General features: G+C 43.6%; 1 protein-coding gene across 12 annotated transcripts in view; it reads left to right on the plus strand.

The window, feature by feature from the left end:
* MARK3 (microtubule affinity regulating kinase 3) overlaps positions 1 to 26,632 on the plus strand; it is a 105,703-nt gene that overhangs the window by 46,560 nt on the left and 32,511 nt on the right. For all 12 annotated transcript variants that reach the window (XM_002721712.6, XM_008248640.5, XM_002721713.6 and 9 more), the window contains 9 exons: positions 261 to 314; positions 10,981 to 11,029; positions 12,119 to 12,184; positions 17,008 to 17,078; positions 20,891 to 20,947; positions 24,988 to 25,224; positions 25,328 to 25,447; positions 25,688 to 25,787; positions 26,057 to 26,169. In XM_002721712.6, coding sequence (XP_002721758.1) covers positions 261 to 314; positions 10,981 to 11,029; positions 12,119 to 12,184; positions 17,008 to 17,078; positions 20,891 to 20,947; positions 24,988 to 25,224; positions 25,328 to 25,447; positions 25,688 to 25,787; positions 26,057 to 26,169 — 867 coding nt within the window. The remainder of the gene's footprint in view (positions 1 to 260; positions 315 to 10,980; positions 11,030 to 12,118; positions 12,185 to 17,007; positions 17,079 to 20,890; positions 20,948 to 24,987; positions 25,225 to 25,327; positions 25,448 to 25,687; positions 25,788 to 26,056; positions 26,170 to 26,632) is intronic.

Consider the following 26,632-nt stretch of genomic DNA (forward strand, 5'->3'; position numbering starts at 1 on the left):
AAGAAGGAGAGAGGGAGAGAGAGAGAGAGAGAGGTCTTCCATCCCCTGGTTCACTGCCCCAATTGGCTGCAACGGCCAGAGCTGTGTCAATCTGAAGCCAGGAGCCAAAGACCCTATTTTGAATTATACAGCTTTATGTTTTAAGGTTTTGCAGTTTACTTGCTTTTTAATGATGTCATATATGTGGATATTTACAACACTGTTACCAGTTAACATTTGTAATTACCGAATTCTTAAAATCTGGAAATGTTTTTTTCTAGGTTGCCATAAAAATAATTGACAAAACTCAGTTGAATCCAACAAGTCTACAAAAGGTAAGATTGGTCTAGTATCCAGTATTTAACACATTACTTCTAGTGCTAGTTGCCATGTAATTTGTTCCTTAAAAACCTCAGTTGGTATTTTTAATTTATTTTGTTTAGTAAAGCTTCCTAGTCCTCAAATGATTACAACTTCAAATATTTAAAAATGGTTGGGTTATTAAATGTCCTTAATAGCACAAATTGAAGGATCTATTTTAAAATTCAATATTCTAAATACTAGAGCAAAAAATACAGCACAATAATATTTTCATGTAACTGATATTTGCAGGTTTGTATATATTTCTTACAGGTAATGCTGAAATCTCTTAAAATCACTTTGGTGTCATTAAACTTTTTTTTAAGGTTTATTTGGTTTATTTGAAAGAGTTACAGAGAGAGAGAGAGACCTCCCATCTGCTGGTTAACTACCCAAATGGCCACAGTGGCCAGTGTTGGGCCAGACTGAAGTCAGGAGCTTCTTCTGGGTCTCCTACATGGGTGCAGGGGCCCAAGGACTTGGGCAGTCCTCTGCTGCTTTCCCAGTTTCATCAGCAGGGAGCTGGATCAGAAATGAAGCAGCCAGGACTTGAACCGGCACCCATATGGAATGCCAGCATCACAGGTGGTGGCTTTACTCACTATGCCACAACGGTCGCTCCTGCATTAAAAATATTTAAATAAGTGTTTCTGGGGTGGCACAATGGGTTAAGCCGTCACTTGGGATACCCACATCCTATTTGAGGCATAGGTTCAGGTGCTGGGCTCTGCTTTTGATCCAGCTTCCAGCTAATGCATCTTGGGAGATGGGAATGATAACGCCAGTGCATAGTTCTCTACCACCAGCATGGGAGACCCTGGTAGGGTTCCAGACTCCTGGTTTTACATGACCCATCCATAGCTGTTGGGAGCATTTGGGGGAATTAGCCAGTGAATGGAAGGTCTCTTATTGCTGTTCTTTTCAAGTAAATGGAAATAAGTAAAAAATAAACATTTACAAAAGTGTTTCTTTATAAATTGCAGCCCAAAATGGGCCTAAGGCTTTTCCTTTTTTTTTTTTTTAAAGGATATGTTTGTTTATTCATTTATTTATTTGAAAGGCATAGGAAGAATTTCCATACACTGGTTCTCTTCCCTAAATTTCTGCAAAAGCCAGGTCTGGGCCCGGTCAAAGCCAGGAGCCGGGAATCCCATCCTAGTCTTCCACATGGATAGCAGAGGCCCGAATACTTAGCCATTATTTACCGCCTTCCCAGTTACCTGCTGCAATGGCCCGGGCTGGACCAGACCAAAGCCAGGAGCCTGGAATTCCGTCTAGTTCTCTCCATGTGGATGGCATGGTTCCCAAGCACTCAGGCCATCTGCCGTTGCCCTACCAGGCAAATTAGTAGGGAGTTGGATTGGAGGTGCAGGCAGGACTGGAACTGGTATTCATATGGGGTGCAGATATTGCAGATAGTTGCTTAACTCACTGCACCACATCACTGGCCTCTCAAATAAATAAATTAAAAAAAATATATATATATATATATTTATTTATTTGAAAGAGTTAACAGAGAGAGGTAGAGAAAGAGAGAGTTGTCTTCCATCTGCTGGTTCACTCCCCAAGTGGCCGCAACGGCCGGAGCTGCGCTGATCCGAAACCAGGAGCTGCTTCTGAGTCTCCCACGTGGGTGCAGGGGCCTAAGCACTTGGGCCATCTTCTGTTGCTTTCCCAGGCCACAGCAGAGAGCTGGATCGGAAGAGGAGCACCCAGGACTAGAACCGGTGCCCATATAGGATGCCTATGCTGCACCGGCCCAATAAATTTTTAAATTAAGAGAACCTGTACCTTCAGTGTTGCTGCTTCTTTATAGGGAACTTTTAAATTTATTGTTACACTTGTTTTTGCTTGGCAAAAAATAATATAGCTTGGTATTTGAATTGTACATTGAGAATATTATAATGTTTTCTTTTTTTCACTGAGCTTTTTATTTGTTTGAATGGCAGAGAGTGAGAAACAGAGATGTTTCCCACTAGCTTATTCCAGAAATGCCTTTAATAGCCTTGGTGGTAACAGGGCAAAGCCAGGAGCTTGGAAATCCACCTAAGTCTCCCATTTGAGTGGTAGAGACTCAAGTATCCAAAGTACTGTCTCCTGCTGCCTTCATGGTATACGTTCGCAGGAAGCTGGATCAGAAGTGGAAACTTGACTCAAATGCAGGCGCTGTAGTGTAGCATGCAGGCATGTTAACCATTGAGCCAAATGCCCACTCCTAAAATGTATTTTTAATTGAACTAGTGATTTGTTATTATTTCAAAAAATCATCAAAGAATCAAATGTTTTAAATGGGTTAGATTTAAAGCATAATATGGACCCATTTGCAGCAAAGTAAGAAACTACAAACAAATTAGATCTTTGAGAGAGAGCCACAGGAGTGATGTTAACCAGAGTCACTGTCACAGTTAGTGCTCACTGTGTGCTAGGTGTCCTACGTCTCTGCATGTTATGACCCTTTAGTCAGGGTGACAGCTGGGTATGCACTGTTCCCCCTACTGAGGGAAGAGTGGAGCTGACTAGGTAATGTAGCTCCAGAAGTCATTTTTTTCCCCTTTATGTAAGTAAAGTTTTTTGATTGATCAAATTCTTTTTTTAAAAAAAGATTTATTTATTTATTTGAAATGCAGAGTCAGAGGGGGTAGGGGGTCCTCCATCTACTGGTTCACTCCCCAGATGGCTGCAACAGCTGGAGCTGCGCCAATCCAAAGCCAGGAGCCAGGAGCTACCTCCTGGTCTCCCTCATGGGTTCAGGGGCCCAAGGACTTTGGCCATCCTCTACTGCTTTCCCAGGCCATAGCAGAGAGCTGGATCAGAAGTAGAGCAGCTAGGATCCCATATGGGATCCCATATGGGATGCTGGCATTGCAGGCAGTGGTTTTGCCTGTTACTTGACAGCACTGGCTTCTACTCAATTTTTTTTTTTTTAAGATTTTTTTTTTTTATTTGAAAGAATTACAGAGAGAGTTAGAGACAGAGAGCAGTCTTCCATCTGCTGGTTTACTCTCCAGATGGCCGCAATGGCCAGAGCTATGCTGATCCAAAGCCAGGAACCAGGAGCTTCTTCCTCGTCTCCCATGCAGGTGCAGGGGCCCAAGCACTTGGGCCACCTTCTACTGCTTTCCCAGGCCATTTGCAGCAGAGAGCTGGAGCAGAAGAGGAGCAGCCGGGACTCGAACTGATGCCCTTATGGGATGCCAGTGCTTCAGGCCAGGGCTTTAACCAGCTGCGCCACAGCTCCGGCCCCCCAATCAAATTCTTAATGACTACACACACCTATGATGTTGTGTGTACTTTTCATAGTAATGATTAAGCAATTTTTAAAAATCTGTGTTTTATAGATGAGTGAATTGAAGTTCTCTGAGATTGTAGCTTACTCAGCCATGCAGTGAATTACTGAACTAGCATTAGGACGCAGTGCTGTGATTTCCTGTAGCCTAGCTTACTCGTGCCTTCTTTGAAGAAGCATTCCTAGCATCTTCCCAGTGGGAAGGGCAGCAGAGGAACATACTGATGTACCCCTTGCATGGGATGCATAACCAATACAGTCTTTCAATTCTGTTTTGTTAGTACCAAACACTAAATTAATGTTTCCTGATATTATCCTAATCCTTGGACTCTAGGCTACTAGATCCTCAGGTTTTGGAGAATGGGAGAATTTCTTACATATCATGTGAAATGATATGATAGTACCAATATTTGATACTTTTTTATTTTTGTAGAGTTGTATTATCTATTTGAAAGGTAGAGTGACAGGGAGATACAGATCTCATCTGCTGATTTATTCCCCCAGTGAACGCCAACAACCAGGGCTGGGTCAGATTGAAGCGAGGAGCCTGGAACTCCGGAATCATTCTGTGTGTGTGCTGGTGGTGCACTTGTGCAAATTTTTTTCTTTTTTTTATGGTTTTTTGTTCTTAAGAAAACATTTATTTATTTATTTGAAAGGCAGAGTGATGGAAGGAGGGAGGATTTGAGAATGTGTGTGCACATTTCCATCTGTTTTTTACTCCCCAAGTGGCTGCAATGGCCTGTGCAGGACCAGGCTGAAGCCAAGAGCTTGGAACTCTTACCTGGACTCCCACATGAGTGCCAGGGCACAAGGACTTGGGCTATCTTTTGCTGCTTTCCCAGGTGTATTAGCAGGACGGTGGATCAGAAGTGGAACAACCAGGACTTGAAATGGCATTCCTGTATGGGATGCCAGCATCTCAAGCAGTGTTTCAACCCACTGTGCTACAAGTCTAGCCTCCTGTGCAAGTTTCTTTTTTTCTTTCTTTTTTATTTTTTAATGATGTGATTATTTAAAAGGGAGAGAGACAGATAGGTGGGCCGGGGGGGGTCTTCATCTGCTGGTTCACTCCCTAGATGGCCACAACTGATGGAGCTGGGCTGATCCGAAGCCAGGAGCCTGGAGCTTCTTCCAAGTCTCCCACTTGGGTGTAGAGGCCCAAATACGTGGGCCATCTTCTGTTTCCGAGGCCATAGCAGATAGCTGGATTGGAAATGGAGCAGCTGGGACTCGAACTGGCACCCAAATGGGATGCTGGCAGTACAGGCGGTGACTTTATCCACTGTGCCACTACACCACAGTAGTGGAGGTTTTTTAAGGGTACATACTCAGTAGTAGAATTCTTGGCTCACAGGGAATATTTATCTCCATTTGTTAAAAACCAAAGTGTTTCCAAAGCAGTTGTGCTGATTTATAGTCCTTTGGTGGCATGTAAGACAGGATGCAAGAATGTTCTTCCTTATCATAGTTTTTCTCTAATTTTTTAGTTCTTGCCACTAATCTGGTGGATATTAAAAAAAATGATATTTTACTGAGTTTTAATTTCAACATTTTCCTGATTGCTGAAGAGTAACAGCATCTTTTCATATATATATATATATATTTTTTTTTTTTTAAGATTTATTTATTTATTTGAAAGGCAGAGTTACTCCACTCCACTTCCGATCCAGCTCTTTGCTATGGTCTAGGGGAGCAGTAGAAGATGGGCCAAGTCCTTGGGCCCCTGCACCCATGCGGAAGACCCAGGGGAAGTTCCTGGCTTCAGATCAGCTCAGCTGCAGCCATTTGGGGAATGAACCATTAGATGAAAGTCATCTCCCCATCCCCGTTATACTTCTGCCTCTCTGTAGCTCTGCCTTTCAAATAAATAAGTAAATATTTTTTTAAAAAAAGATTTCTTTATTATTTGATTATTTGAAAGGCAGAATGACAGAAAATGAGAGACCGATCTTCCATCTGCTGACCAGACCAAAGCCAGGAGGCAGGAACTCCATCTAGGTCTTCTGTGAAGGTAGAAGAAACCAAAGTACTTGCTCCATCAGCCACTCCCTCCACCCCCTGCTCCAGGCCCATTGGTAGGAAGCTGAATCAGAAGCGGAGTAGGCTGGTACTCAGACAGCACTCCAGTGAGGGATACAGGCATCCCAGGTGGGGACTTAACCTACTGAACTATACTATCTGTCCTCTTGCTCCGGCCTTTTGTTCAATCTCCAGTAGATTCTTATTCCTGTTCATTTTAGAGGATCATTATATATTTGGTATACTATTATATATGACAAATATCTTCACTCTTTTTTTTAAAGATTTTATTTATTTATTTGACAGATTTACAGACAGTGAAAGAGAGACAGAGAGAGAGGTCTTCCTTCCATTGGTTCACTCCCCAAATGGCCGCAAGGGCTGGAGCTGCACCCATCTGAAGCCAGGAGCCAGGTGCTTCTTCCCAGTCTCCCATGCGAGTGCAGGGGCCCAAGCACTTGGGCCATCCTCGACCGCCCTCCCAGGCCACAGCAGAGAGCTGGACTGGAAGAGGAGCAACCGGGACTAGAACCGGCGCCCATATGGGATGCTGGCGCCACAGGTGGAGGATTAACCAAGTACGCCATGGCACCGGCCCCGTATCTTCACTCTTGATGTTGTCTTTTGTTGAATAGCCGAAGTTCCTAATTTTAATACAGTTGAATATATCAGACTTTTTTTTTTACTTGGTTTGTAGTTTCTATATTGTCTCTAAGATAATCTTGAGGCTGGCACTGTGGCGTAGTAGAGTTGCTGCTTGCAGTACTGGCATCCCATATAGGCACCAGTTCGAGTCCTGACTGCTTCACTTCTGATCCAGTTCCCAGCTATGGCCTGGGAAAGCAGTAGAAGATGGCCTAAGTCCTTGGGCACCTGCATATGCTTGGGAGACCCAGAAGAAGCTCCTGGCTCTTGGCTTTGGATTGGCTCAGCTCTGGCCATTGTGTCCATTTAGGCAGTGGATGGAAACCCACCCCCACCCCCCACCACCTCTCTAATAAATAAATAAATCTTAAAGAAGGAAAGAAAACCTTCCCTGGGGATGGCATTATGGGGCAGTGAGCAAAGCTGCTGCCCCGTGTGCCCCAGTGCAAGCCCTGGCTCCTCCACTTCCGATCCAGCTCTCCGCTAATATGTCTGGGAAGGCGGTGGAAGATGGCCCTAGTACTTGGGCCCTTGCACTCAATGTGGGAGACCCAGAAGAAGCTTCTGGCTCCTGGCTTTGGACTGGCCCAACTCTGGCTATTGCAGCCATTTAGGGAGTTCACTAACCAGCAGGTGAGAGATATCTCTCTCTGTGTCTCTTCCTGCCCCCCCCCCAACTCTTCCTTTCAAATAAGTAAAATTTAAAAACAAAAAACTGAAGAAGAAAAGCACCAGATAGAGAATAATTTAAATTATAAGGGAATCTTTGCAAATAAGTAAGAATACCTGAAGAAATAGGTGTTTCTGTACACTTAAGTTACTGAAACTAAGATAACATTATACATGTAAAGCAACTATCTAGCTCTGCTTCAGATATGCTAGACACTTGATAACTTTACATTTTGCCTCTTCCCCATCCTCCTTGTTTCTTTTGGCATGGATTTCATTAACTCATTTGCTTTCTGCCAATTTCTACCTGATAGATCATTCTGATAGGTAAATATATGAAGTTATTTTGGTTATATCCTGACACTACCCTACATGGGAATCTTTTTTTTTTTTTTTAAAGATTTATTTATTCCAAAGGCAGAGTGACAAAGAAGGTGACAGAGGGGGTTATAGGGTCTTCTAGATCTTCCATTCTCTGGTTTGCTCTCCAAATGCCTGCAGCAGCCAGGGATAGGCCAGGCCAAGCCAGGAGCCAGGAATTCCATCCAGGTCTCCTGCACAGGTAGCAAGAACCCATGTACTTGGGCCATAATCTGCTGTCTTTCCAGGCACATTAGCAGGAAGCTGGATCAGAAATGGAGGACTGGGACTCAGACCGGCCGCTCAGTATGGTTTGCAGCTTCCCAAATGGCAGCTTAACTCGCTGTACCACGATGCCCACCCCTATTTGAGAATTTGTGGCCATCTGCTCTGTCTACACAATTAAGCTTTTATTAGTCATCTTTCTATGGCTCCATTTGTCTTTCCTTTGTGTTTTTTTTTTTTTCTTTTTAAATATTTCTTTATTTGTTTGAGAGGTAGAGTTAGACAGTGAGAGGGAGAGACAGGGAGAGAGAGAGGTCTTCCTTCCATTGGTTCACTCCCCAAACGGCCCCAAGTGCTGGAGCTGCACCGATCCGAAGCCAGGAGCTTCTTCTGGTCTCAAATGTGGGTGTGGGGGCCCAAGGACTTGGGTCATCTTCTGCTGCTTTCCCAGGCCATGGCAGAGAGCTGTATTGGAAGAGGAGCAACCGGGACTAGAGCCAGCCCCCATATGGGATGCCAGCGCCGCAGGCAGAGGATTAACCAAGTGAGCCAGGCGCCGGCCCCTCCGTTGTGTTTCCACAGTGTGTCGCTGGCATGATTTCTGCTGTGTGTCAGAGGTTCCCAGTGTATTGTATTATGTTAGTTGTCTGCTGCTGTCCAATAAATTAACTCCAAAACTTAGCAAAAGCAAATCAATTCAGTCATCTCCAGTTTTTGCTCCAGAGTTGGAGAGTGACTTATGTGGCTGATCTGATGCCGGCACTCTATAGAGAGGATTTCCTCAGATGTCAACCACACCTACTCTCATCGAGAGAGTTCCGGGGCTGATGGATCAGTTTCCATAGGCTCCTCTCTCATGGCTCTTACCAAGACTGCAGGTCCTCTATGGGCGTGTGTCCTCACTGCCTGTCGTGGGGGCCTATCCACAGAGGTGCTTGAATGTCCTCATGACACTCAGTGAGAGCAGTGTGAGAACATGGTGCCCATTTCAGTACCTGGTCTCTGTAGTTCCCACTGTCACTGTTCCATATTCTGCTGGTTAGGGGTAAGTCACCATGTCTAGCCCACTTTCAAAGGGAGAAATATTAAGTTTTGCCTTTTAGGGAGAGGAATTGGTGGCCTTTTTTTTTTTTTAAAAAAAAAGATTTATTTGTGGGTTCGGTGCTGTGATGCAGTGGGTTAATGCCTTGGCCTGAAGCATGGGCATCACATATGGGTGCCGGTTCGAGACCCAGCTTCTCCTTTTTTTTGACAGGCAGAGTGGACAGTGAGAGAGAGAGACAGAGAGAAAGGTCTTCCTTTGCCGTTGGTTCACCCTCCAATGGCCGCTGCGGCCAGCACACCGCGCTGATCCAGTGGCAGGAGCCAGGTGCTTTTCCTGGTCTCCCATGGGGTGCAGGACCCAAGTACCTGGGCCATCCCCCACTGCACTCCCTGGCCACAGCAGAGAGCTGGCCTGGAAGAGGGGCAACCGGGACAGAATCCGGAGCCCCGACTGGGACTAGAACCCGGTGTGCCGGCGCCACAAGGCGGAGGATTAGCCTAGTGAGCTGCAGCACCGGCCTTCTCCACTTCTGATCCATCTCTCTGCTATGGCCTGGGAAAGCAGTAGAAGATGGCCCAAATCCTTGGGCCCCTGCACCCGCATGGGAGACCCAGAAGAAGCTCCTGGCTTCGAATCATCGCAGCTCTGGCTGTTGCAGCCATTTGGGGAGTGAACCATCAGATGGAAGACCTCTCCCTCCTCCCTCCCTCTCTCTCTCTTTGTGCCTCTCCTCTCTTTATATAACTCTTTCAGATAAATAAACCAATCTTTAAAAAAAGAGATGTATTTGTTCATTTTAAAGAATTAACAGAGAAGGGATGTGGGGAGAGAAAGATCTTCCATCCACTGGTTTGCTCCCCAAATGGCCCTAGCCCTGGCTGAAGCCAGGAGTCTCCTTGAGGTCTTCCCACATGGGTTGCAGGGACCCAAACACTTGGGCCACATTCTGCTGCTTTTCCCAGGCCCCTAGCAGGGAGACGGATCAGAAGTGGAGCAGTCAGAACATGAACTGGCACCCATATGGGATGCCAGTGTTGCAGATGATGGCTTTACCTGCTATAGCAAACCTCTGGCCCATATAGATGTATTTTTTTAAATACCACATCTTGGGGTGGCTGCTGAAATGAAATATTCTGAAGCCTCACTTGAGGTGTGGCGATCGGTAGACCCTGAGAAGCCTGCAGTTTGTGGGAGTCCCTGTGTGGTAACTGAAGTGCTCACTTGGAAATTTGCTGCTCTTGTCAAGATGGATCTCTTGGTCTTCCTTAAATAACTGAATTGTTTGCTCCTCTCCATCTGTTTTCACATACACAGAGCACACCTACCGCATGTTCAACTCTAGATACCCATATTTTAAATCCTGCTTCAGTCTGATACCTCCATGGCACACACCACCCTAGACAGAAGCAAGCTCTCTCTCCATTGAATTCCTGTAGTATTCGGTCTTTTTTCTTGCTCTTTGGCTCTAATTCATTTTATTTTGGTCAGCTGCACTGCTAGTAGTAATTTTCGCGGGTTAAGCCTCTGCTGGTGATGCTGGCATCCCATCTTGAAGCATTGGTTCTAGTCTTGGCTGTTTTACTTCTGATCCAGCTCCCTGCTGGTGTGCCTGGGAAAGCAGTGCTTGCCACCACTGTAGGACACCCGGAGTGGGTTCCTGGCTCTTGGCTTCGGCCTGTCCCAGCCCTGGATGTTGTAGGCATTTGAGGAGTGAACCAGTGAATGAAACATTGCTTGCTCTCTCTCTCTCCCCCACCCCATGTGTGTGTGTGCGCGCATCTTCTTCTGTCACTCTGCTTTTTAAATAAAGTAAATAATAAAGACTAAAAGTGGTTGCTTGCATTTGACTTCTCCTGGCAGAAGAACTCTGGCAACATGGTAATAAGCACCCTGCTAGTCAGGGTGGGAATTAGAGTGCTAGGGAGGCTGGCTCAAACCACATGGCGGTCAGTGCTTTCAAGCAGGCATTTAGCAAGCGAATGTGCTCCTGTTGTGTGCCATGGTTGGTTTCAGATGTCTAGTAGTGAAGAGACAGGCATACTTCCTGTATCACCACAACTTGAAAGACATTCTAGGGAAGAAGTGAACAGACATCTGTGATTTAGAACAAATGAGACCCTGCTTAGATAAGTTTTCAAAGAATCTGCTTGAGACTTGAAGGATGAAAAGATTAGCATGTTCTACCAACTGAGAGGAGTTAAGGTGACTAGAAGTGGGAATACCATTTGGTAATAGATTATAAGGGTACTTTTAAGCCACTCCAAACTTTCATGTTAGTCTTAGAACATTAGCAGTGAACCAGATAGCTAAGAGAAAAATTTCTACTGCAGCAGTGGAATATAATGTTTAATAATTTGTTTTGGGAAAATTGTGTCTTTTTTTTTTTTAGCTCTTCAGAGAAGTACGAATAATGAAGATTTTAAATCATCCAAACATAGGTATTTCTGCTTTTCATTTTTAGGCCTTTGGGGTTAGCCAGCCAACTCTGATTTTCAAGTTCCAGCTTTCCATCAAAAACACTTTATTACTCAATGTATTTATTTTGCCTTTCAAGTAATTAAATTGTACTCTGAATAGTTTCCTACTTACTATGTATCTTTGATAGTAGGTTAAGCTTTCTTAAAATTCCTATTGTGTTAAAATAATTTTTCTAGAAGAGAGAATTTGCATTGGAATATTGGATTTTATTTTTATTTTGCTTGTTTACCAACACATATGTCTTAACTTTGTTAAACATTTTTTAATACCAGAAAATTACACACACCTACCCCTTTTGGGTGAATATAATTCTAAAGTAAATATTAACAAAATTAAGTACATATGCAAAATGACTTGGTAAACTCAGATTCATTTTAGTTGAATTTATAAATAATTATTTCTAATTGCTGTTAATGGTTTTATGAATTAGAAGTAGTAGGAATATTTCTATCAGTAACAAGGAATTGCTATGGCAAAATCACACCCATTGAAAATCATTCTCTAAAGTTCTTTACAGTTAGTTGCACCATTATCTCTTCTACTTGCTTCAAGGAACCCTTGTTCTTACAGAGTTAAGTTTCCCAAGCAACAAAGTACAATTTGGTCCTTAAAGCCTTAAATGACGAGTGAATAGACCAGCACTTGTAGGAGTGGAGTAAATCTGAGTGATTCTGCAAGTGGAGAGAAAGAGAACCACTTGTCCTGTGGCACAAAAGATGGGCTCCTAGGAGGTCAGCGAGCCAGTACATAGCCAGACAGTGGCACAATAGAGCCAGTCCGAGTAGATGCCCTTGGCTAGACTACTAGTGTGCACTGAAGTCACTTTTGTGGGCACCTAGAAAGTCTATTTTTGTGGAATTCCACGCTTCTATAAAACCTTTTCCATTGTTGTAATTTAAGATAAAACTCACTAAATGAAATTTTAAAAAGATGAGGTATTAAAATCTGTAACAGAGAAAAACTTGCTTTTTAATGTTACGGTTTTTATGTGTGGTTTGTGCATATAAACAATTGTTTCTTTTCCTGTTATATTCTCTCCCCTCCCCTAGTGAAGTTATTTGAAGTCATTGAAACTGAAAAAACACTCTACCTAATCATGGAGTATGCAAGCGGAGGTAAGAGCACTCTAATATATTGAAGTCTTCTTTGTTTTTAAATATTTATTCTATTATTTGAAAGAGTTACACAGAGAAGTAGAGACAGAGAGAGGGGTCTTCCATCCACTGGTTCACTCCCCAAATGGCTGAAACAGCCAGAGCTGAGCCAATCCAAAGCAAGGAGCCAGGACCTTCTTCCAGGTCTCTCACGTGGGTATAGGTGCCTAAGGACTTGGGCCACCCTCCACTGCTTTCCCAGGTACATTAGCAGGGAGCTGGACTGGAAGTGGAGCAGCCAGGTCTTGAACCGGCGCCCATATGGGATTCTGGTGCTGCAGGCCAGGGCTTTAATAGTGCCAGCCCGTATTTTCTTTTCTTTGAAAAGAATATACTACTTCACTGCCCATATGGATAATGGTTAAGATTTTTTTCTAACAGCCAGAGTTGTAATGTACTGGCTTAGCAGTTGTGTGGGTTATCACCATTAGGATTATAAATTGATAATATTTAAGTACTTAGATTTGTTTTAATGGATTAAAATGTACATCACATGGAACTTGCTATCCTGTCCATTCACAAGTGTGTGGTTCAGTCACATTGTTGTGCAGCACTCACCATTTTTGGAGCTTTTCATCCTCCTGAGCTACAGATGCATCCCCATGAAACATTGACTCTCCAGTTCCACTTCCCCAGATCTTGGCGATGACCACTCTACTTCCTGGCTCTATGAATTTGACTCGTCTATAGATGAAGTATAATGGGGTCATAAGGATTTGCCCTTTTGTCACTGGCTTATTTTACTAAGCATAATATCTCCCAGATTATCCATGTTGTAGCATGTTAGAATTTCCTTCATTTTTAAGACTGAATAACGGTTGATTTGGGGTATGTGTGTGTGTGTGTTTATATGTGTACATTTTGTTTATCCCAAATATTGGATTTTTAAATGTATTTAATGGATTGGTCTGTTTGAAATAAATATGTATTCCATGTTATATGTTTTTGTTTATCAGATTTAATATATCATCTTTCCCAAGGCCAGAAATGATTACAGTAACTATATTTTCCTTAAAATAGAGATTAAAGACTGATATATATTTGCCTACTTGGTTGTAAAGCTGTAGGCATTTTCTGAAATGCATGCTGTCTTTTTATGAAGATTCTCATTTTCGGATTGAGGTTGGACTGAGCATATAGTTTCTGATTGTGGGGCTCAGAAGTTGTCCTGCTTATCTGTTCATGTTTATGCCTGACACCGAGCAGGTACTCACAAATAAGGATTAGACTCCATTTGTGATACTATGAACTGCTGGGGACACGTTCTGCTGAATCTGCAGGATGGTGGTTAAACCGTTAGCACCTTGATCTAGGCTGCAAAACCCAGAGATGCAATGTTAAGTCATAGCCTCATTGTGTGAGTTCTAACCATTAAATAAAGGATTGTAAACTTGTGAGGAAGAGTGAGTTACAGGAGATAAAACCTGACTTTCCATGCTCTGACCACTTTTTCACACTTGTAATTCATTGGTAGTTGGTATTTTAAGACCTGAGGAATAATAGGAAGAGCTAGAGACTTAATTTTATAGGACTAAAAAATCTATATGGAATTCTAACCTTCCTACTTGCTTTATAGATAGGCACCCATAAGTAGAGTTCATAAATTCCTCATTGGTGTAACCTCATCAGAGTTCAAGGTGCTTTTTCTTACCTGGTGCCTTCTGAAAGCATCAGATAGTCTCATGATGACTCCATGGTGTTATTAGGAGGAGATGGGGGGACTTTTACCTTGGAGGAAACAGAGGGTGGGGCACCTCACTGCAGTTGTGCTGCTGGGCCTGGACCCCCGCCTCTGACACCAGAGAGCCTCTTGGGGTTTGCAGTTTGTCGCAGTCATCTGTCCCCATCTGTTTCAGGTGCCCAAGTCTTGGACAGTATTATTCTTATGTGAGGGCAAGACAAAAACATCTGAGAGGCATCTAGATCCAGTAGAAGGAAGACAGCCTTTGGAAAAGCCAGATGGGGGTGAATTGAGGCATTGGCCCCTCTCAGCCATGTGTCTTGACAAATACCAGGCCAGCGGAGCTTGCTAACTTCAGAGAGGGGGTGTTAGCCATCTGCTTTGACCAGCGTTAGGGCAATGCTTAATCAGTGGTGGTGGTAGTTTATTGTCTTGAGTGGACTGTTAGTTTTAATGAACTGAACAATGCACTGGCAGTCTTCAAGACATTGTTGTATCCTTGACCAAACAACAAAACGTTCATTAAATTGGCTACCCCTTTCCCTTAATCTTTTTTTAAAAGGTTTATTTATTTAAAAGTCAGAGTTAGAGATCTGCTGGTTCACAACTCAGATGGCCACAATGGCCCTCTCTCCCTATCCCCCTCCCCCCTTCTCCCCTCTCCCCTCTCCCACTCTGCCTTTCAAATAAATAAATTTTTTAAAAAAGGAAAGGATCTAGAAATCATCCAAAACAACTGTCTGATTTTTACAGAGATCATTAAAACTCAGATTGTTCTATGCCAAGGATTTCTTAGCTAATTAGTCACAGGACATGAAGTAGAACTAAGGGCTTTCTAAATTATCCTGGCTTTCTGTTCAACAACACATTCCCTTAACCAGGGCAGGAGTCACTGTTTGCTCTTTTTTCTCTAAATAGCCTTTAGAGATTTTCAGTTCAGTTGCTTAATCTAAGTGTTAATACATTTTTTAATAAAGGAAAAGAGGAGAGATCTGGGTTGAAATCTTGGATTATAAATTTAATTCCTGGGGCCAGCATTGTGGCATAGTAGGTTAAGCCTCTGCCTGTGGTGCTGACGTTCCGTATGGGCGCTGGTTCAGGTCCCAGCTGCTCCACTTTTTTTTTTTTTTTTTTTTTTGACAGGCAGAGTGGACAGTGAGAGAGAGAGAGAGACACAGAGAAAGGTCTTCCTTTGCCGTTGGTTCACCCTCCAATGGCCACCACGGCCGGCGCGCTGCGGCCGGCGCACCGCGCTGATCCGATGGCAGGAGCCAGGTACTTATGCTAGTCTCCCATGGGGTGCAGGGTCCAAGTACTTGGGCCATCCTCCGCTGCACTCCCTGGCCACGACAGAGAGCTTGCTCCACTTCTGATCCAGCTCCCTGCTAATGGTCTGGGAAAGCAATGGAAGATGGCCCAAGTGCTTGGACCCCTGCACCCACGTGGGAGACCTGGAAAAAGCTCTGGCTTCTGGCTTTGGATCGGTCCAGCTCTGGCCATTGTGGCCATTTGGGGAGTGAACCAACAGATGGAAGATCTCTCTGTCTCTCCCTCTCACTGTAATTCTGTTTCTCAAATAAATAAAGCCTTTAAAATTTTAATTCCTGATTTATAACTTAGTAATTGTGAATATGATTTTGTAGTTTCAGAAATCTCTTAAGAGGTTTATGTTGCACTTGAATTAATCAAAATATTTAAAAATCATACTGATAGGCTTGGACTTCATCTGTGTTACTGTATAGGAACTATTGGGCTTAAGCCATTTTTTAAAAAAAGTTAAAATTGTTTCTGTGTACTGTGCCCACATCCTTAATTGTTTTCACTTATTAACCACTTGTTTTGACATTGTGTACTTTTCTGCAAATAGAAGTTCATTCGCTTAGAGAATGCTGACATTTCACTGAGCTAGCATTTAACTCATAAGATCCTGTGTCATTCAGAAAGCTGTTGTAAGTGTCAGGGTATTTTATGTTGTCACTAAGGTGACGGAGCTACATATGCTGTATGAATAAGAAGCATATGTATTCCTTTCCTCAGAACATTTTCTATGTGATTTTCTATACAAGTATTCTGCTGGTTTCAGAGGTGGTCTTTATTTATGCTAAATTGATAAGCAGTTGGCAGTGCTAACACCCTGTTCTCTAGAATGTCACCTCTCTTCCTCAAGGAATTAATATTGCATAAATAGCTGTAGATGTTTATGGGAAGTTTTTGGTTTTACCTTCCCTGTCTTTAGCCCCCATTTCCTATTCCAATCTGCTCAGCCCAAGCCACTGTCAGGTGTGGTTAAATTATTACATTGAGCTCCCTAGAGGTGTCCTTGTTCCTTCCCTTCATACTAACCCTCCCTCAACCAGCAAGTGATCAATTGTTTGATCTTGTCTGCTTCACAGCTCACTTAGGGGGAAGCCAGCGTCCTCAGGGCTCTTTGGGAGCTGTGCCTGCAGACCTCCTTGCTGTCTCTCTGACTCGTGGTCGAATCTTCCTCCCAAATAACCACTCTCTACTCCCTCAAGTGGTTGGGAAAACACAAGCAAGCTAGCACACTGCCTGCTTCTTTCCCCTGCACTTAACCTCTCACGTTTCCTTGCTCCCCTACTAGAATGTAAACCCATGAGGAAGGAGGCTTTGCTGTGTTTTCTGTTGCATTTCCCCAGAGCCTAGAACAGTGCCTGGCAATTAGTAGGTACTCGATAAATAATCTCTTGAATAAACGAATTTACCCAGAAAATGTTTTGTTATCTTAATTGTTCAATGAGGACATCCTCTTTTAACCGAATAACCTAATCCATTTTAACTTTCAATTTTCACTGGTCAGTTTTTATTAGTGTATAGAAAACACATACCCTTAAAATTAAAAGTTGTATAGGTATGTGAGAATTTAATTTTAATACTTTTTCTCCAGCTTAAAGATTATGCTGATTATTTTAAATGCCTATGGACAAAACTGTAAGCCTAGCTTAGTTCAAATTCCACGTATTTCTGGCTAACTTCACAGCTATACTTAGAAATTAGCGCATTGCAAAGTGGAACATTATCAGTTTATGGGAAAATTAATGCTCAGAAGTAGGACTTTTTTTACTTATATTTCTCTCAATTATAGGTGAAGTTTTTGACTATTTGGTTGCACATGGAAGAATGAAGGAAAAAGAAGCAAGAGCTAAATTTAGACAGGTATGAATCAACTTGTCTTTAGTTTGTTAATAAAGTTATCTTGCTTAAACCTGAAGCAGACAAGTGTTTGCCTCCATGAATGCTCATAAGGCCCGCTGGATGGAGCAGGGGTTGGCCATTCAGTTCAACAAAGACTGATTAAGTAGGACCATCTGTACCTGAAGTGCCGTACAAGAGGCAGCTGTGGGTGCTAGTCCTATGTTTATAGTTGGGATGTTAGTCTCACCCTGAACCTTCATTTTTTAACAGTTGAACTTTAAAAAAAGTACCTGTGGTTACATTCGTTAGAACCATTTTCAAGCTTTTAGCAAGAAAGGTTTCACAACACCAAAATTCATTGTCAGTTTTGCCTTACATAAGATCAGATATACCTTAATCTGTCAGTGGCTTACTTTTCTTTAAAGAGATACTTCTGTTAATAAGCAGTTTTAAGCATAAAGGCAACTTTTAACTCTCCTATCTTTGTTAATAATGATTACTGTTTATTGATTGACCATTACCTGCCAGACACTGGGACAAGTGCTTTATCTGCATTAGCAAGTCTGCCAGCAGCCTTGTAAGTGAAAGAGGATTGCCTGTTTGCTAATGCTGAGACGGCTGAGGCTGGGAAGATGAACTTGCCAGAGATTCCTGCCTGTAAAGAGCAGCTCTGCCCTAGATGCAGACCCGCCCTCTGACTCCAGACCTCAGCCTCGTCACGCTCGTGCTGTGTTGCATCCAGGATAAGGATCCATAGCCTTTTCCTGCCAAGGACCAGTCATAGTTTAGGTTTTGTGGATCATACAGTCTCTTTTGCAGCATAGAGGCAGCTGTAGATAATAGTGTACGAGGTCAGCAGGACTGGATTCCTGTGAACTGTCACCTACAGGACCAAGGGTGGACCAAGGATAACCCCCTAAGCCATAACTTGCTATCCCCGATTTAGAAGAATTACTGAGAGTACACTTCATTGGCAGTGTCAGCCCTTTTCTCGCAAAACCTTTCAGTTGTATAAGATTGGGACAGACTCTCTAAGGCTTTGTATGTTTAGAAAGGCAGTTTTAGCTGATTTTCAGGTTTCCTCTCGATGCTACCTTTAGTCTGCTATATACAGTTAAGGACTCTTAAGTCTCTTAACTTTTGCTGTTCCTTTAATTTAAGAGTTTAAAAAACATATTAATAGGTACTTTGAACTAAAATCTACTAAATATCAAAGGTGACGCTAACTTTGGCCATCATTTTACTTCTCTTGTCTTCACTTTTCTATAAAAAGATAAAGTGATGCTTGATGAAAATCTGTGTTTCTTTCCAGTTCTAATATAATTTGATTTGTGGCCTATGAGAGGAAACGCAAACTTTTTTTTTTTTTAAAGATTTATTTATTTATTTGAAAGGCAGAGTTACAGAGAGGCAGAGGTAGAGAGAGAAAGAAAGAGGTCTTCCATCCGATGGTTACTCCCCAGATGGCTGCAATGACTGGAGCTGAGCTGATCCAAAGCCAGAAGCTTCCTCCAGGTCTCCCATGTGGGTGCTGAGGCCCAAGGACTTGGGTCATCCTCCACTGCTTTCTCGGGCTGTAGCAGAGAGCTAAATCAGAAAGTGGAGCAGCTGGGACTCGAACTTGCACCCATATGGGATGCCGACACTGCAGGTGGCATCCTCACCTGCTACGCCACAGCACCGACCCAAAAACTTTTATTACGAAGTAAGCCTACCCTTTCCATAACTGGATAACACTTGTTATCAATTGGCTACCTGGAAGCAAAGATTTTTTTGCCCAATACAACTTAAATTCTTCCTGTCAGGTAAATCTGACTTGGAGATATTGATGTGGATACAGGTTATTGACCATCAGGAAAGAGCTAGTACAAACTAGCAAGAGTAGGGCTGAAGCTGAACCCACAACTCCTTTCCTATCCCCTGCCATCTCTATCCTTCCCCTGCGGGATCCAGCTTGCCAGAGGGACTTGGACATTTGCTAACCTAAATCCTGCAGAAATTAATCAGATTTTTATTTCAAGGTTGCTGCAGAAATTCCAAAAGCCTTGACTTAGACCAGGAAAAATGGTTTGTATGTGTGCTTTTACAGTTAATGACCTGATTTACAGCACAGCACGTGGAATTAGTGCAGTCCCTTCTTGCCAGGATATTTGCCTAAGACATATTCCTTACATCCAGAAGGATCAAGCATGATACTGGTGTCCCCGCTTTGTGTTTCTAAATACCACACTTCCTAGGAGCTGATAGTGTGTCATTATTTTAAATGAAAACGAAAACAAAAAACAACTTCCTGTTTATGACAAAGAGGAAGATGTGCCACACACAAAGTACACTATTTGTGATGTGTTTTCTGCCTTCGATGGGCCCTTCTTTCCACATTCATCGGCAGATGGTTTTTCCTTTGCTGTTCTCCCCTCCTCACCCAGATTACTTTCTATGCCATTTTTTATTTTTTGGCTTAAATCTTATTATTTTCGAAGGAAAAGAATGGATTCTTTCTCTTACCTCTTTCTCAGTGGACTGGTCATGTTGGTGCCTCCATTTTTCAAGTAAGACTGTTTTTGAATTAGGCTAACATTCGTGTTTTAGCCCAGAAACATTCAGGTCCTCAGCCTTCTGTAGCAACGACTCTTTCCAACCTGGTACAAAATGCCTAAAAGCAATAGGCTAAAGTTGAGTATGTTCGATTTGTTGTGGCATCAAGTTAGTTTGGAGCTAAAGAAAGATAAATTATTTGATCTCTTTGAGAAAGGGCAGGATTGTCAAATCTGAATCAAAAGCAGATTCTAAATTATATATAAGAAATCTCAGTACGAGAAAAAAAATTAGAAAAATGGGAAAAGGGAAAAAATGGGTCAGGCACTGGGAAGCTAAGTTTGCCGCTGTCCTAGGTGCAGTGTGCCTGTGACTTTGCTCTGGAAAACCAGACTGTGGCACTTTCCCAGCTTTCATGCTGCAGCACGCAGCAGCAGTGGCGGTCATCCAAAGCAGACATTGGAATTTTGAACCGATAGTTAATTGTGAGTGGATCTAATGTTACAAATACTCATTTTAAATAAGATAATGATGCTGCTTAACAAAGCCCTGACTATGACATGATCCCATCCCATCCCCAGCCCAGCCCAGCCCAGCTTCTCCATGCTTATTGTAAACCAGAATACCAGACAAGCTTCTGTAAGGTTTCATGTCCAGTACAGGTGGGCCCAAGTGGTGGAGTGCCTCATTGAAGTACTAGCCACTCTGTCCAGCTTCCTGTTAATGTACCTGAGAGACAGAATAACATGGCCCTAATACTGCCTTCCGCATAGGAGATCTGGATGAGTTCCTGGCCCCTGGCTTCCATCTGCCCTTGTCCTGGCTGTTGCAGGCATTTAAGTAAACCAATGGACAGAAGATTTTTTCTGTCTCCCCCTACCTTTCTCTCTCTCACACAACCCCTCCACCCCCGCCCCGACAGTCTGCAAATAAATAAATAAATCTAAAGAAAAAGGGTGAACTAGATCATCTGGTCCTGGGCCTTTGAGCAGCTGGGATCGTTGAGACCCAGGCAGTTAGTTGAGTTGTGGCACCACATTCCATGTGAAGTGAATGCAGCAGGTAAGATGAACCAGCGAGAGCAAGGAGAACGTTGTCTCACCCTGCTCTCCTTGTCCTTACCCCTGAATTTTTCTAGGAAATTGTTTTTAGAAACCCAGACAGACATTCAAGTGCTTACTGCATATTTTGCATGTGTGAACATTGATAGAGCATTTCCATCTTAATTACGAATCTACACGCATGGTGACTGACTTGGGTCTCCCTCTCAATCTCTCTCTCCCTCCCTTCCTCTCCAGATCGTGTCTGCAGTACAGTACTGCCACCAAAAACGAATCGTGCACAGAGACCTCAAGGTGAGTGCAAGCCCCCTTCCTAAGTGTATGCCCTATTTGTATGTGTTCAGTTCTCCCAAGAATCGTTAGACAAATGAGACAGAGATTAGTTTGTATGATCAAGAAAGCGATAAATCCTGTAATAATTGAATCATTTTAATCAGGTTATAGTAAAGTTTATTAGAGGTTACATTTCAGTGAAAGTGGGTAGTAGTTTCTTCTAGAGGACAGTCATCACACCACCCTACCAGGACAGCATCCTCAATGCTGAGGGTGCTGCCTGGCAGCTGTTTCTGTTTCCATCCTGTTTATAGCAGTGCCTTTTTTTTTTTTTTTTTAGATTCATGTTTTTAAAACAGAGTTACAGGCCGGCGCTGCAGCTCACTAGGCTAATCCTCCGCCTTGCGGCGCTGGCACACCGGGTTCTAGTCCTGGTCAGGGCGCCGGATTCTTTCCTGGTTGCCCCTCTTCCAGGCCAGCTCTCTGCTGTGGCCCAGGAGTGCAGTGGAGGATGGCCCAAGTGCTTGGGCCCTGCACCCCATGGGAGACCCAGGTAAGCACCTGGCTCCTGCCATCGGATCAGTGCAGCGCGCCGGCCGTGGTGGCCATTGGAGGGTGAACCAACGGCAAAGGAAGACCTTTCTCTCTCTCTCACTGTCCACTCTGCCTGTCAAAAAATAAAAATAATAATAATAATAATAACAGAGTTATAGATTGTTCATCTGCTGATTCATTCCCCAAATGGCTGCAAGTAGCCAGGGCTGGTCCAGGCCAAAGCCAGGAGCCAAGAACTCCATCCAGGTCTCCCATGTGGGTGGCAGGGACCAGGGTCTTGGCCCATTAACAGGGAGCTAGATTAGAAGCAGAATAGCTAAGACTTGAATCAGTACTCTGGTATGGGATGTGGGTATCACAAGCCGTGGCTTAACCTGCTGCACCACAGCGCTGGCCTCAGAAGTCCTGTTTGAGACTCCTCTCTGGTCTTCTACTACTGCCTTGGCTCTTGACATAGTAAGTAGAAGGTTTCACATTTGACAGTGGTTTTCCAGCAGGTCCTCAAGCCTGACTACACCTGCATGTATCCTTCGCTCTTCTCTGGTCGCAGGAGAGTGGAGTGCCTGTGCTTGCCTTGCCTGTGGTCTGACATCTGAGCTCTATCCTTTGCCTCTTTCCTCTGCATTCCTGTGATTACTCTGACTACTGTCTTCTCCCCAGTAGCATTTCCACATGCTCAAGTCTATACCCTGCTTCTCTTCCAGATATAGCTTTGTTTTTTCTTTTCAACATTTATTTGAGGGACCTAGGCTTTGGCATAGCAGGTTAAAAAAAAATGCTTTTTACATTACACCCAGAATAATCTTAAAAACAAGTAATGAGGACCAGCGTTATGACATGTGGGTTAAACCACCACCTTCAATTTCTACATCCCATATGGGCCCCAGTTCATGTCCTGGCCACTCCACTTCTGATACAGCTCCCTGTTCATGTCTCTGGGAAAGCAGTAGAGGATGGCCCCTGGGCTTGGGCCCTTGTACCCATGTGGGAGTCCTGGAAGGTGTTCTTGGCTCCTGGTTTCAGCCTGGGCCATTGCAGCCATTTGAGAAGTGAACCAATAGGTGAAAGATCTCTGTATTTCCCTCTTTCTCTTTGTAACTCTCCTTTCAGATAGATAAATATATGTCAAAGTGAAAACAAAAAGGTGAGGGGCAGGCCATTTGATGCAGCTGTTAAATCACCACTTGGGATGCCCACATCCTATATCAGGAGTGCCTGGTTTCAGTCCTGGCTCCTCTTCTGATCTGCTCATGCATATCTTGTAGCATTTTGGTACAACAATGCCAATAATGTAGATGATGCCACAAATGCTTGGGTTTCTGCCACCCAAATGGGAAACTTGAATTGACTTCTGCGTTTTAGCTTAGGCCTGGCACAGCACTGGCTATGGCAAGAATTTAGAGAGTGAATCGGCAAGTGGATGAGTTCCGTCTTTGCGTTTTTTTCAAAGTAAATGGAAAAAGCAGAACAAAACAAAACAAAAAACTCAGAATGCCAGGGGCTGAAATTGTGGCCACAGCAGGGTAAGCCACCGTGTGGAACACTGGCATGCTGTTTTGGAGCACAGTGTGAGTCCTGGTTACTCTGTTTCCATTCCAGCTCCCTGCTAGTGCATCTGGAAAGGCAGCAGAGAATAGTCCCAAGTGCTTAGGCCCCTGCCACCCACGTGGGGGACCTGGCTGGAGTTCTACTGTTGCGGCTTTGGCCTGGCCCAGCCCCAGCTGTATAGCCATATGGGGAGTGAACCAGCTGGAGCAGTAGTGTGGCATGGCATCTACAGGCCATAGCAGAGAGCTGAATTGGAAGTGCAGCAGCTGGAACTCGAACTGGCACCCATATGGGATGCCAGCACTGCAGGCGGCGACTTCACCTGCTACACCACAGTGCTAGCCCCTACCATTAATTTTTTTTTTTTTTAAGATTTATTTACTTATTTGAAAGACAGAGTTAGAGAGAGGCAGAAGCAAAGAGAGAGAGGTCTTCCATCCATTGGCTTGCTTCCCAAATGGCTGCAACTGCCAGAGTTGGTCCAATCAGGAGCCAGGAGCTTCTTCTGGGGTCTCCCACACAAGAACTGGAGAAAGCTCTTGTCTTCTGGCCTCAGATCTGCTCAGTTCAGGCCATTGTGGCCATTTGGGGAGTGGACCAGTGGATGGAAAACCTTTCTCTGTGTCTCCCTCTCTCTTTCTATAGCTCTCTCAAATAAATAAAATCTTTAAAAGTAAATAATAAATAGGTGCCGGCACTGTGGAGCAGCGGGTTAACAGCCTGGCCTGAAGTGCCGGCATTCCATATGGGCTCCGGTTCTAGTCCCGGCTGTTCCTCTTCCAATCCAGCTCTCTGCTATGGCTTGGGAAAGCAGTAGAAGATGTCCCAAGTCCTTGGGCCCCTGCATCCATGTAGGAGACCCGGAAAAAGCTCCTGGCTCCTGGCTCCGGATCGGCGCAGCTCTGGCCGTTGCAGCCAGTTAGGGAGTGAACCATCGAATGGAAGACCTCTCTCTCTTCTCTCTTCTCTCTTCTCTCCTCTCTCTTCGTAACTCTCTGACTTTTTTTTCTTTTCTTTTTTTTTTGACAGGCAGAGTGGACAGTGAGAGACAGACAGACAGAGAGAAAGGTCTTCCTTTGCCGTTGGTTCACCCTCCAATGGCCACCGTGGCCGGCGCACCACGCTGATCCGATGGCAGGAGCCAGGTACTTATCCTGGACTCCCATGGGGTGCAGGGCCCAAGCACTTGGGTCATCCTCCACTGCACTCCTGGGCCACAGCAGAGAGCTGGCCTGAAAGAGGGGCAACCGGGACAGAATCCGGCGCCCCGACTGGGACTAGAACCCGGTGTGCCAGTGCCGCAAGGCAGAGGATTAGCCTAGTGAGCCGCGGCGCCGGCCTGACTTTCAAATAAATAAATAAAATCTTTAAAAAATAATAATAATAATAAATGAAGTGCTGGAAGGAAGAGCTACTAAATTTTTTTTTAAATTAGGAATTCTAAATTGCCTCCTGTTTTTCTCTAGAAAAAAATACTTTGTCATTACGAGATAATAATTTCATATCATTTTGAATTTTTTTTTTTTTTTAATAGGCAGAGTGGACAGTGAGAGAGAGAGACAGAGAGAAAGGTCTTCCTTTTGCCGTTGGTTCACCCTCCAATGGCCGCCGCGGCCAGCGCACTGCGGCCGGCGCACCGCGCTGATCCGGTGGCAGGAGCCAGGAGCCAGGTGCTTTTCCTGGTCTCCCATGGGGTGCAGGGCCCAAGCACCTGGGCCATCCTCCACTGCACTCCCTGGCCACAGCAGAGGGCTGGCCTGGAAGAGGGGCAACCGGGACAGAATCCGGCACCCCGACCGGGACTAGAACCCGGTGTGCCAGCGCCGCTAGGTGGAGGATTAGCCTAGTGAGCCGCGGTGCTGGCCCTCATTTTGAAAAATTTTTATGAAATGCTAATCCTATCATTTTCTGATTATATTTTGAGTAAATTTCATTTTTGTCTTGGTGTTTTCCTCTAGGCTGAAAATCTATTGTTAGATGCGGATATGAACATTAAAATAGCAGACTTTGGTTTCAGCAATGAGTTTACTGTTGGCAGTAAACTGGATACGTTTTGTGGCAGTCCTCCGTACGCAGCCCCCGAGCTCTTCCAGGGCAAGAAGTACGATGGGCCAGAAGTTGACGTGTGGAGTCTTGGCGTCATCCTGTACACGCTAGTCAGCGGGTCCCTTCCCTTTGACGGGCAAAATCTAAAGGTATAAAAAGCAGTTACTTTTGTGTACTTCACAAAACTGTAAAGGAGTTTTAAAAACCTAGAAGTCAGCTCACTCGCTTTCTTTCTTCTCTGCCTCCTCAAAGGAACTGAGAGAGAGAGTATTAAGAGGGAAATACAGAATCCCTTTCTACATGTCCACAGACTGTGAAAACCTCCTCAAACGCTTCCTGGTGCTGAATCCAATCAAACGAGGCACTCTAGAGGTAATCACAGCAGAAGTGAGCAACCGCTTCAGAGGGTCTTCACGGGATTTTAAGAGCTTTGTTGAATGTGTGACATACTGAGCACGTTCCTGAGACTTTTTAAGAAGGAATTCAAACAGTAAAAATGTATTTTTAAATTTTCCTTTGAGATATAATTATTGAAATGTTGAAAATAAAGTTTCCTTAATACTGTAATTATTGGAATATTTTCTGCTGCTAATGAACAGTTCACCTTTCCAGCAAATCATGAAGGACAGGTGGATCAATGCAGGGCATGAGGAAGACGAACTAAAACCATTTGTCGAACCTGAACTAGACATCTCCGATCAGAAGAGAATAGGTAATCGCCCTGTGGCTGCCTGTGTGTCTTGTCTGTCTGTCTGTACCTCTGTAACACCTCTGTCTTGGCTCGTGTGTAGGCAGCTTGTCTGTTGTTAGATTGGGAACGTAGTTCTACAGTTTCTACAGTAGCACCCAGTAACCATGAAACAACAAACTGTTCATGTGTGTTAGAAAATGTGTAACATTTCAGGTCAAATAAATTATACCCGATAACAGAATGATTTCTTACCCAAACCAAACAGTAACTGTATTATATCTTTCTGTTAGATATTATGGTGGGAATGGGATATTCACAAGAAGAAATTCAAGAATCTCTTAGTAAAATGAAATATGATGAAATCACAGCAACGTATTTGTTGTTGGGGAGAAAATCTTCAGAGGTAAGAATGATCAGAGAGGAAGATAATATTTACATAATACCTTTATGTAAATTGTTAGTTTATATGAACTGGTCCTTAAGGTTTTTTTTTAATGTATATTTGATATATTTTAAAATTTGCCTGTAAGAAGCAGCCTACTAGGTCTGCTAGCAGCTATGATTTTAGCTTTACCCCTTAATGATACTGTCCAAACTTGAGCTTTAGCCTATAGTCCTTAATAATTTAGAGATGATCAGAAATATCAGGCAAAGTGGATAGAGCATTTTAAGTTATTTGAAAAAGCCTCAAAAGAAGACTATAAATATGCTACTTTTTGTGGGTTTCTCTAGCAGTCATGAAAAATGCTTTTGCACATTGTAATTCTTTCTCTCTAGATGAGCTATATGAAAGCTTTATGTGCTATGAGAAGTTTAGTTTACTAATGAAGAAGCCATTTGGATCCGTGTTGTGGTTTGCTCTGTTT

The sequence above is a fragment of the Oryctolagus cuniculus genome, chromosome 20, assembly GCF_051225735.1.
Source record: "Oryctolagus cuniculus isolate XC-2025 breed Fujian yellow rabbit chromosome 20, ASM5122573v1, whole genome shotgun sequence".
Taxonomy (NCBI): domain Eukaryota; kingdom Metazoa; phylum Chordata; class Mammalia; order Lagomorpha; family Leporidae; genus Oryctolagus; species Oryctolagus cuniculus.